Source organism: Streptopelia decaocto (assembly GCF_964273445.1).
Source record: "Streptopelia decaocto genome assembly, chromosome: 1".
Lineage (NCBI taxonomy): Eukaryota > Metazoa > Chordata > Aves > Columbiformes > Columbidae > Streptopelia > Streptopelia decaocto.
The window spans coordinates 11,013,831-11,026,035 of NC_138663.1; the positions used below are offsets into that span (position 1 = coordinate 11,013,831).

The window sequence follows — 12,205 nt, forward strand, 5'->3', positions numbered from 1 at the left end:
TAAATGCCCCTTGGTAACTTTCTGTTCTTTAAGAGAGGAGGTTCTCCAGATGTACCATAATTGTTTACTTTCTGCAGAATTTATTTTCTTCTTAAAACCTCTTGGCACCAGCTTCTATAATTTCATAGTAAAGCTCCAGAATGCTGGCACCAGAAACTAAGTAATAAAGACTCCCAGGGCATAATGTGTTTTAACATTGTCCTTTTGTTTTGTTTTGTTTTGGTTTGGTTTGTTTTTTTTTTTACCAATGATGTCTAAAGAGAAAAGGAACGTGAAATATTTTACAGTAGCAGGACAATAGATATAGCAACACAACTCCTGTTAGGACATGATGCTGTATAGAAAGCATTGAGCTGAGAACGTGGGCTCTGCTTACACCACCACACTAATTTGGAAGATTCAACCCTGTTCTACTCTGTCTGGCTTCAGTGAAGCCTTGTGGGAGGACAGGCAAGGGAAAGATAAACCAGCTTTCTCTACATTTCTTTCTGTGCCTTCTCTCCATCTCTGGACTGATTCAGAGAAAAATCTGTACAATGTAGGAACAATGGGTGTGTATTTTTGCCCACATAAGAAGGGAAATCACCTTTATTTTAAAGGTCACAATGAGCACTTCCCTTTAAATTTTGTGATTTATATTTCTCCATATCAACATGTAGGTGAAATGAAATGCTAACTTCACCAAGGTCTTAATTCATTGCCTTTCAGAATCTAACTTTTTAACACTCTAACAAATGTCCCCCTTCCTTTTATTTATTTATTTTTTTTTTAAATGAGAAAACTTCAGAATCATGTAGTAAAGGTTTCTGAAAAGATGAATTGTAATGACCATTACATGACTTGTAATGACTCCTAGTGAAATTTGTATTCTTGTGAACAGATCTCCACTGAATCTAATACATTCTGAAGCATATAATCTAGTTACACACGTGTACGCATGTATTTACCATTTGTTCATTCAACCAATACATTATCCTTACATCCCTGACTAAAAACTCCAAGCTGTCCTGAAAACAAACGAACAAAACCAACCAACCAACTAAACAAACCCTCCTCTACCTCTTTCCAAGTTAAAAGTATATATTCAGTTTCATTTTATATTAATGGGGGTTGCTTTTTCTGCTTTTCCAGGTAAAACACAGGTTATGGGTGAAATCAAGATTGCATTAAAGAAGGAAATGAAGACAGATGGAGAACAGCTGATAGTAGAAATCCTTCAGTGCAGAAATATCACATACAAATTTAAATCTCCAGATCACCTACCAGGTATCACACATAAACCAGCTTTGAAAACATTAAGTAGGATGTAACTGAAACCACTACAATGGGAAAGAACATTGCTCCTTAGTCAGAATGACATATTCTATAGGATCCTTTAGAAGTGTTTTGTTTTTTTTTTTTCTTCTGTGAACATCTTCCAAGAAAGTAAAAATATTTTGTAGAGGCAAATTAGCTCCCAGAAGTTAATCCACTTTTTAATTTACTTTTGGTTGTTAAAAATTAATCCTTTTTAACTTTAATAAAAATGATAAGACACTAGGTTATTAAATAACAATAATATCAAGTGAAAAATTGTGTTTTGGTGAAAAAGCTTTTTTAAAAATTAAAAACTGATGTTAGTAACAATATTTTCATCATGCATAAATACATCATGGTATCTGTTCCTTTAATGACAACATTGTAAACACAAAATAACTATCTTGGATTTAGTAGGGTGGTTCCATTTCTACACCATGTGAATGAGAACAGAATATGGCTTTGTAAAGTACCATGCTCTGTTCTGTCACAACACTTCTCATCTGTTGTAACCATTAGCAACAACAATTATTTAAAAGCTTCCATAATTAACGATTGAACTGTTCTTCCCCAGACCTGTATGTGAAGCTGTACGTTGTCAATATCTCTACTCAAAAAAGAGTAATTAAGAAGAAAACCAGGGTATGCAGGCATGACCGGGAGCCTTCGTTCAATGAAACGTTTAGATTTAGCTTGAGTCCTGCTGGGCATTCTCTTCAGGTAATGCTGTATTTTATTAAAATCTGATTTTGGATGGTGTCCATGCTGTGCTTTCAGCATTTGAGACCAATCTTCTACCCTAGTTACTTGCTTAAAAGAGAAAATTACAAAGGAAATAACACAGCTACATAATAATGGAAATATTGGGCTAGAGGACATTTTAAAAGATGGTTTAATCTATCACCCCACACCAAGGAAGGATATTTGTAGACCAGGCCTGAATGTTTGAGTCTTAGTATGTTCTTAAAATCCTCTAGAGAAGGAAGTTATGCATGCCTTCCAAAAATACTTTTCTATATACTTAGAAAGTTTAGTGTAAAATCTAACTTAAATATGCTCCATGTTAAAATTAATTTATCCTTAAGTATCCTCACAAAGCAGAGACAAAAACTCATCTACTTTCTTAAAAAAAATAAAATGCATACTGAGAGGTTGTTATCATATCTTTCCTCTCTATTTTTCCAGGCTAGGTAAACCAAGTTTCTTTGATATCTCCTGTTACCTAAATGCCTAATCATTTTAGCATTCTCTTCAGTTCTTCAGCTTCTTTAAAAGTTGTGTGCCTAGAATTAGACACAACAGTGATAATCTCAGGCATTGCAGAATCATTGACTATGCCAAGTCAAATATTCTCTGTGTACATTTGTAAAGCAGGTGATGGTATTTTCAGTCTGTGGCACATCAAATGATGTATGGAACTGGTTCAGAAATCATCCTTCTCATGTGTTTCAGTTGTTAAGGCATTTGGTCAGATATGCTTTTTCGGACAGGTAGGAATCATTTTGCCTACCTTCCTTTACTTTCACTTGAGTAGATAACTAAGATAAGCTAGATATTCAGGCTTCCACTAGTTAGTAGAAAGGGATGGACAATTCCGAGGATATCTGCATGTTAATCTTAAAAGGCAGTGGGAGGAATTGTTGGGCATACCAGCATTGACTTAATGTGCCTTTAAATCTGGAAGACCGATGTAAACAAGTCAGCTACATTCTGATGACTAAAGCTAGACTGGATTACCTAAGTGCTTGTGCTAGGCTTATTGGTTGTATCATTAAAATTAAAGACAAAATGGATGTTGCTTACAAAACAAACCCAACAAAATAGACACTCTTTTCCCTGTGTTAAGGCATCCTAACATCCTTGTTGATTCGCTAAAAGATTATTTAAGATGTTATCTTACCTTGGAAAATCCAGAGTGGTCAATAAAGTCTTGCTGAAGTTTAACAGCTAAAATTCCTGTAAAAACTTTGCTTCCAGCAGTGTTTTGAAGAGGAAATCAGAAGGAATTAGTAGACCAATAAAGAAAAAGCCACAGATTCCTATGGGAAAATAAGCCATCAAGTTGTTACGGAGGGAGACAGTGAGAGAGGTAGTCATAGGAACAGTCAGCCTGAGATTTCACAAAAAATCCTCAGAAACTCTGTGATATGTACTGATGCTGCACACTAAACCCACAAGAATAAACCTGTAAAAGTAGCAAGGAACAAGTTTAAAACAACAAAAGTATGTTTCTTCTTGATGCAACTCAGAGTTTGACCTATAAACTCTACTGCTATGAGATATTGTGGATGCTAAATGTTTTAACGGAAAAAGTAACTGGAGAAAATGATTGGACAAAGAGTAAAATATCTCATAGCTTTTTAAATATAAACATACAACTTGTGAGTAAAGAAGCCAATGCTCCACAGATTACAGTAGATATTTTGGTGAAGTATTGTTACATGATTGTCCTGTTCTTATATTCTGTCTTAATCACTGCCCTATACACTTTTGGAAGCAGAATATTAGCCTGGAAAGATTGATTTGATTTGACTCAGTACATCTGTTTTTACATGCTCTTGATACCTATCAATCAGTCCATTCCTACTGCAAATAAAGTTGGCTGATTTGAATGCTGAATTTCAGAGTGGTGAGCATTCAGGGGCAAAGAGATGGACATTGTCAAAAGAGATTTGAGGGAGAAAGGAAAGAAATAAAACCAGAATGTAAAAAATAAACATGGAACTAGGAAACTGAGGAGGAGTAATAAGATCAGTGAGAGGGAGTAAGACATGTCAAACATGTTAGTCACAGAAAATATATTGTAAAGAGATATTGGAACAAATAGAGGAAGAAATTAGGACAGCAATCAACAGCAAGATCTGTGAATATTAGCCATAAAAAATGGAAGTATGGGATATCAAGGAAAAGAAAAAAAGAAAGGAAAAGAAGGAGAGGAGAGGAGAGGAGAGGAGAGGAGAGGAGAGGAGAGGAGAGGAGAGGAGAGGAGAGGAGAGGAGAGGAGAGGAGAGGATAATGTATAATCATCTCATCAAGAGTATTGGGAATGGGGGAAAAAAAACTAAGGATTAGGAACTGAGATGAACAGATTCAGGATAACAAGGCTGGAATTTAAAACCTGAAGCAGGGAAGACACAAGGCTGAGAGACAGACAAACTAGAGAGGACAGATACTAGGGATCCAGCTGGGAGAAGCGAAGAGAAGGATCGAGGACAGAAGTGATGGAAGATTTCTGTTAAAAATTTTTCTGTCCCAAAACTGTTGATGTATCAGAATTAAAACATTTTGCAAAAGACATTCTGACAGGTTTCAGACTGGCACTTGCCCCTGGCAGCTTGCTTGCTGGCTTGCCTGATTTCCCTGTTCCTTGGCAACCCACTTGGGACCCTTCTGGAAAGCACTAAGATCCTGGCTCCTTTGCCTCATTCCCTAGCTGGCTTCTGGCTGGCTGGCTTGCTGCAATTAGAAATACATAATGTCCTGTGTGAAGGTAATCAGAAAAATCCAGAATAATGTTTTTCACAGATGTTTTGTTTGGCTTGCCAGCCTCTAGGCTGTCAGTTTCTTCAGGATTCACTGAAGCAAATGACCTAGAAGCCACTGCCAGTAGAAAGAGACTTCCTATTTTCCCCAAGGATGAGCTTTCTGATGTGGCATTCCCTAATAGATCAGTGCCTAAGGATCATTTGGTCTTCCTTCCTCACACCTGTTGACCAACAGGCATGTAGGTATCTAAGTTGTGCCAATTGATAGCAAAAATGGACAGGGAACTGAGAAGCTCATCCAGGAAAACATTTGCAAATTTCTCACCCTCACACACATTTAAAAGTATAATAATAATTTTTTTAAAAGTGATGTTTGCATTTTTTACTTTGTTTCCCAAATCAGAATGGAAAAAATTTTAAAAAGCTGAAGTTCTTGATTAGTAGAAGCTCTAGTTCTTATACAACTCTTTTACATGTCTACTGCCGTATGGTCTCTTCCAGCATCTCAGTGAAGCACAAAATCCCTGAATCCTGCTATTCTTCTGTTAGCCTAGATCTGTGAAACCAAGCAACAAAATGCCCTGTTTTCTCTCCTGCTGGTTCATACAGAGGGTGACAGCCTCCTACTGTTATCAGTTACCTCCCTTGCTCATTGCCAGAGGTCTGCTCAGTGACTGTGAATATTAGAAACTTGCTGCTAATCCTATCATTGAACTGCAATTTTTCATGAGTTCTTTTTCTTTTTGAAAAATCTAAGAAGTGGTAAAAACAAACAAACAAATAAACAAAAGCAAACAAACAAAGAAGCATTGAGCTTGTTAAGTCAGTTACTGAATAATAAAGGCATGCTAGAATTTATCCGACTGTAATTATAATAACTCACCCCCTAAAGTATATATAACATCGAATGTATTTCTCCCAGAAACACATAGAATGAACCTATATATCCAGAGAATGAATCAAGTCCTCCAGAAAAGGCTACTGCTTGCATGGCATGAGTCTGCTTATCTGGAATACATGCCTGCATGATGTATCAGGGAGAGTCTTGAACATGCAGCCCGCACAGCTTACATAGGTGCCGCAGCAGTTCCTTGCCCTTCTCACTCTCCACGCCTGGGCAAGCAAGAGCCATAAAACCAGACAAAATACTGTGGTTCTCAACAGAGGTATAGCAGGAGTGACGTTCCAGACCAATGCTACATTTTAGGTTAGACTACCACTTACTGAGGTCAAAAATGAGAACTTCACTTTCTCACATACTATTCTGCTCTCGAGTTACAACCTGTATGCAGGGTGCCCTCTGACTTACTGCATAAAGCTTTAGTCTGTAACTTAAAATTTGACCCTGTGTTTGTCTTTGGTAACCAGGAGGTGAACAAATTGCTTGCTGAAGTTCAAGATTGTAATCTTCTTGTTGCTACATCCCATGATAATAAAAGAAGAGGAAGGTCCAATATTTACAGGGCTTTATTGGGAAGGTGACTCTATATAGAGTGTAGTAGTCACTGTTTCTTTGCTGCATGGACTGTATCAGAGCTCAACATTTTTGAATCTTTCATGTTTGCTAACAAATGCAGTATATTTATATGCACATTGATGATTATGATGTTTATTATTATTATTATTATATTTTCCCAGATTCTTCTTGTCTCCAATGGAGGGAAGTTTATGAAAAAGACACTGATTGGGGAAGCTTATATCTGGCTTGACAAAGTGGATCTAAGGAAAAGAATAGTAAACTGGCACAAACTGTTGGTCAGCTCCACACAAACACACTGAGCAGAGCTGTCTGCTTAGGGCACAAAACCTGCAGAGTCTGCTATAAACAGCATCACTCCAAGAGTATAGTTTGATATCATTGTGTTTAGCTAGTCTTTCAGAATACAAAGTAGAAAAGAGCAGTCTCTGGGCTACATAGCACACTTAAATGAGGGCTAGTACACTTGTTTTGCTGCAAAAGACAGCAAAGTAAAAGAAAACCTGGGCCCAGAAATTCAAGTGAAGCTGTTTGAAATGAAGACTGATGCGAGAGCTCTGTATTGTTGGACTCTTTGTGAAGAGAGTAACTGTGAAGGAAGTAATGAAGGCTGGAAGGCAGGTGTTAATGCAGAATTTGGCTGCAGCTGGAGCTAGTGTGATGGAAAGAGCAGTCTGGTTTTCTGTGCAACAAGAAGGAGATCATTTTATGCAAAAGCACCTAAGGTGACTGACTTTCCAAATCTCACTTATCAGGAGTGCAAAACTTGTTCCTCTGCACCTTAGGATCTCTGATAATTTGCTGTAGTGAGATTATGCCACTTGACACAAACTGCAAGGTGTTTGCAAGAGTGGTAATGTTATTTTATATTACTTTTTCCTTCTTTTTTTTTTTTCCTTCAGAAACTATGCTGTGGAGAATCAGATCTAATTGTTTGATTTATTTCTGTGTGTTAACTATTAATATAAACCACTGTTCTAGAATGTAATGGATAAAAGTATATCAATGGTCTATAATTTGGGATGTGGTTTTAAAGACAAAGGACAGGATGTAAACTGCACTACATCAGTAAGAAAAAAAGCTGTTTCAATGTCAGTGACACTGTACATCACACTACCCTTTGAATCAGCAGTATTAAAAGAAGTTTGGAATTTAAGAGACTTAAGCACTGGGACTAATACGATCATTTTGACTAGTCCTTCCATTTTTCAGCAGGCAGTCTTATTCTGAAACTGTACAGAGACAATAAATTCTAGGCTACATTGTGTACACTTCTGAGCAGTAGACCCACCATGCTAACACTTGAAATCTAAGGGGAAGGGATTGCAGGGCAGTTACTGCCTGAATGCTGTTCCATTACAGACAATTAAGAATATCCCCTTGCTCTCTCAGGTGAATGTCTGAGTATAATTCACCCAACAGCATGACTCCTCAATCAGGAAAGAACATAGTAGGAAGGTAACTTGCAACATTTAAGACTGTGTCAGCACTTCCATGCTTAAAGTTCCACTTTCAGGGACTTGAAACAGAGGAGTCAGCTCACTTTGGGGAGAAACTTCTGTCTGGGATGGTTTAGGTTAGTTGTATTTTCCGTCATGCCATTTTTGAAGAAGAAGGGAGAGCTTTTTCTCCTATTCCTAAAAATATAGAAGTTTCTTAAAAAAAAAAATAAAAAAAAAATAAAAGAGACACCACCAAATGAATAAATAGGGTACTAATGCCCCTGTTACTGTTACTCAGAAGTTGTTTAATAAGCTTCATTAAAAAGTAGTTTCCCTTGAAGTATTACCTCATAACCTCTGCATATTTAAAAAGAAAATGACCAAACTTTTGCACTTCAGACATTTAATTTTCTTGCCTGACAAGGACTTTTCACAAATTATTTAATTTATTTCTTCTTATACTTTCTGAATATTTGTAGTACTCTTCAACAGGTTGTGTAAGACCAACTGAGAATATTCTGGAAAATAATATATGCTTTAAAAAAAGGAAAAATAAGGCCCAGCTTATTCAGAAGCTGGACTAACCATGAAAAAAACTTCATCAATTAATCTGATGACACTGCCCACATACAGATTTCAATTACCTTTGTCAGCTTAAAATAACAGTGTAGTAAAAGATTATGAGAAGAAATATACAGAAGAAATTAATGCTATGCACACCAAGGCAACTCCCGTTGTCAGTAACCTGCTGGTAGCCTGCTTCACTTACAAGCAGAGCAATCTTACCAAACTCTTATTAGCTATCTTAAAAACACAACATCACTGACAGTGTAAGTAGGATGTGTGCTTTAATGTTGAATTTTATGCTTTCACCAGTATATGTATGCCCTACCTCTCATATATTTTCAAAGCAGTCCTCTGGAGTTATTGTAAACATCCTATATGTTTTGATGTTGTATATGTTTTTATAAGAAGATAAATAATTCAAAGAAAAAAATCCCCGATTGAACCAAAAAATCCTGTGTGGATATATTTGACGTATGTGTTGCTCTTTTGGTGGGTTATTTTGCATTCCTGATGGCTACAGTGTGTGTTATTTTTTTGAAAAAAAAAAAAAAACAAAACAAAAACAAACAAACAAAAAAAATAGTCCCGTTTCAATTACTGTGTGAAGTGCAAGCCATGAGGTGTGCAATTTTGTGCAAACTGCTGGTAATTTTGTTCTCGCTAAGATTTATTATAAAGACAGCAATTCGTGTTGGTAGTTGCTATGGAGATTTCCAACAGGAGCAAGCACTATCTGGCTGCTTTACAGGGAAGCATGTAATCATCACTCTTAATTGCAAAAGCGGACAAGGGTGTTTTGCTCTCACACACATACAAATGTGGCCAATATTTTTATAAAATAGTTGTGTTGAGTGGTATAGCTACAGCTGTATGGAACAGCTACCTTTGCAGGGTATATCAGCTGTTGGCAACTGGTTTAATTCAGGCATCTTTGATTCTCTGAACAGCACACAAAATGTTTCTGCATGTTGAAATGTAAGTTGCAAACTCCCATCATGAAATTCAAAGAGTAGAGTTTGTCGGGAAGGCAGCGCTGCCTTGGCCAGCTGCAGCAAGGACAGGGCTCCTTTGGTGTCACCCAGGATGGGCTAGTGACAGACCTGGGCCCACGTGCTCTCTCTTTTCCAAGGCAGCATCATGCAGAGGTCAGAGGATGCTTCCAAAGTGTGCCAAGTTCCTTTTTTTGACCAAATTTCTAGGTTGTACTGGAATCACTCTATGCAACACAGATTCATGTTTGAATACATTTTTGTTTTCTTTTTACGTTTTCTTGTTTTGTGAATGAAGTCAGGAAAAACTCTCTTGTGACAATGTTTTTTAAAAAAATATTCAGACAAGGACTACTAGTATTTTTTTACTTTTTTTGTATATATCTCAGTATATTTTTTTCACTTTTTTCTCATTAATTTTTGTTTCTTTTATCTGGCCAAAAGTGCTCAGATGTGGCAACAGTTTTTATCATTTCTGATTGATTATTAATGAGTTGACACATTTCTACGATTGCTTTGAAGATGCTTATTGCAGGGAGGCAATAGCAGAGGCATTTTAACTGTTTTTATTCCTAAATCTGCTGAGTCAACAGAGACTGAAGCTGCTTCTTTGTTCAAGGCCTTGTATGGTGGAAACAAGTTGAAAAATGAGTAAAAGCACAGTGTTTGTGTTTACAAATGACAGGGATTTCTAACATTATCACTATTATAGTTATTATTATGCATAAAATGAGCAGCAAACAGCCACTTTTTTTTTTTTTTGCAGGTTAAAAACAGACATGAGAGTTTCTATGATGAATGTTGAGCTAGTTCTTTATCATTAAACTTTAAAGGGATAGTATCCAGGGGCAATGAGTGCTGCTTCTTTGTTATTACCCATGTTTTACATTACATGGATCCTGTGTGGAAGAAACAAAACCCCAATCCCAAACAACTGAAGTCAACAAAAAACAATCTGTTGACTTAAATAGGTTTTAAATCAAGACCTAGGAAATATTTGAGTTATTTTTCTGGATGCTGGGTGTTCACATGGTTAGGCTGTGGGATATGGTAGCTGGTAACCAGCTGATATTGATTCTTACTTTGAGGATGATGATGAAGAAAAAGAAGACATCTACTATATTGTAAGCTAGTGTGTGCCCAATAGAGATTATTTAATTAGCATTTAGTTTCATGGAGATATCATAAAGATAATAGTATTTTTTTAAATTATTATTTAAATCATAAGTGACACTATTTTTAAGTACTTTATTTTCATTGCTACGATGTTGAATGTCCCAGATTCCATTATTTGAGTATATATCTAGATATGTACATACCTATGTGAATAACAGAGAAAATTTGCATTTGTGTGAGTGTAACTTACAAAGGAAATGAAACAGAGAGGAAATTCAGTGTAAGTATCCACCTACATTATATTAATATTTAAAACCTAGTCCTACATGCCTTGTGAATTTTCAGTACACTTGGCATGTAGGATCCATTGCTCTTTATGAATACATGTTGCCTTTAGAAAGAAAATAGAAGGAATAAACGAATCCGGATACTCTCTCTTTAAATCATAAAAAGCATTTTAATGTTTTCTATATGTTCTATTATTTTGAAAAGATTAAATAAGCAAATATATTCATGAACACAAAAGTTATAATATATATATAGATATCCATAACTCAAAATAGATTATTTGAGCAAAAACTGTTTTCTTAATTTGTTACCCTGTAAATAAGTATACATTTTTGTAAAAGAAACTTGATTTGAATTGTTAACTCCATCTGACATCCAAGCATGTGAATGTGTCCTTATTTGATTGTATCTTATAGATGTTCAGTGATGTGCTCAGGTGCTCAACAATTGCTGACTAGCGTGTGTGCTGTCATGCTACGAACAACGTGTACAGCACACTCAATATTTTAAAAAATCCAAACCCACAAAAAAACCCACAAAACCACAAAAAAAGTTTAGTCCTTGGAGAAATGTAATGTTTCCACAGTGAATGTTGCATGCATAGGTGGTGGTTCGTTGATATTCCTTTTGGTTTGAATTTCTTTTAATTTTCATTTTGCTTCCAGATTCATCAGGAAAAAAAAAAAAAATACAAACTTGTTCTAAAAGTTGTAAAAACTGAAACAAAAGCGGTATGAGAATTGTATAAAAATGCTTGTAAATCTGTCTCAGTTTTCACTTTATGTATAAATCCATGTCATGGTTTTGTGATTGTATACAGGATGTATCTTGAGAACTTATGCAAATTGTGCTGTATAAAGGCTGTTATCCCAGTCTGACAAATAAATATTTAAAATATTTCATCTGATTTTTTTTTCCCTAATTAATGTAAAAATCTATTTTGCTGGTTCAAATTTCCTATTTGTTGACCACAGTGGTTTTATTGTAATACTGTGCACACTGCCCATAGTCATCTGTCCTGTTTCAGCATTAGCTCACCTCCCATGGTATCACTAATGTTCCACATTTCAATTTGAAATAAGGGATTATTAGTTCATCAAAATCTTTCTTCAAACAAGTCAGAACCAGAATCCACATGCAGCTTGTTGATATCTTTGCACAGATGAATCTCTGGCATCCTGTATAGACAACAAATAAATACATACACATCAGCAGAGTTTAGGAGTGTACAGAGTTTTGTCTCTTCACTGTGAAGAAAAGTTGAATTGAAAACGTGGCCTAAATGTACCCTTTCAAGTATCTACTCTGTACCTTTTAAGTTCCTGACAAAAGCAGAATAAGAAAGCATCTGAAAAATGCTAAATCCCTAAAGGGATTTTCTGGCTCTTTTTTCCGCTAGAAAGAAAGTTACCAGGGACAATGTCTTTTAGCCCTTTTTATAAACTAGAAATCAGTTTCTTTCAGCAGTGATTTTTATGTTACTGAATTTTACCTGACTTGTAGAACATTCATGACGTTTTCGCATAGAGCTTGCAATTCTGAGCC

The 12,205-nt window shown here is 35.9% G+C and overlaps 1 protein-coding gene across 1 annotated transcript in view; it reads left to right on the top strand.

Annotated features, from left to right (window-relative positions):
• The window catches only part of PCLO (piccolo presynaptic cytomatrix protein), a gene marked incomplete at both ends in the record, with an annotated part of 351,318 nt that extends 344,758 nt beyond the window's left edge, over positions 1-6,560 (top strand). The window contains 3 exons of the mRNA XM_082071252.1: positions 1,132-1,266; positions 1,871-2,016; positions 6,420-6,560. Of these exons, the coding sequence (XP_081927378.1) occupies positions 1,132-1,266; positions 1,871-2,016; positions 6,420-6,560 (422 nt within the window). The remainder of the gene's footprint in view (positions 1-1,131; positions 1,267-1,870; positions 2,017-6,419) is intronic.
• Positions 6,561-12,205: the final 5,645 nt, after the last annotated feature.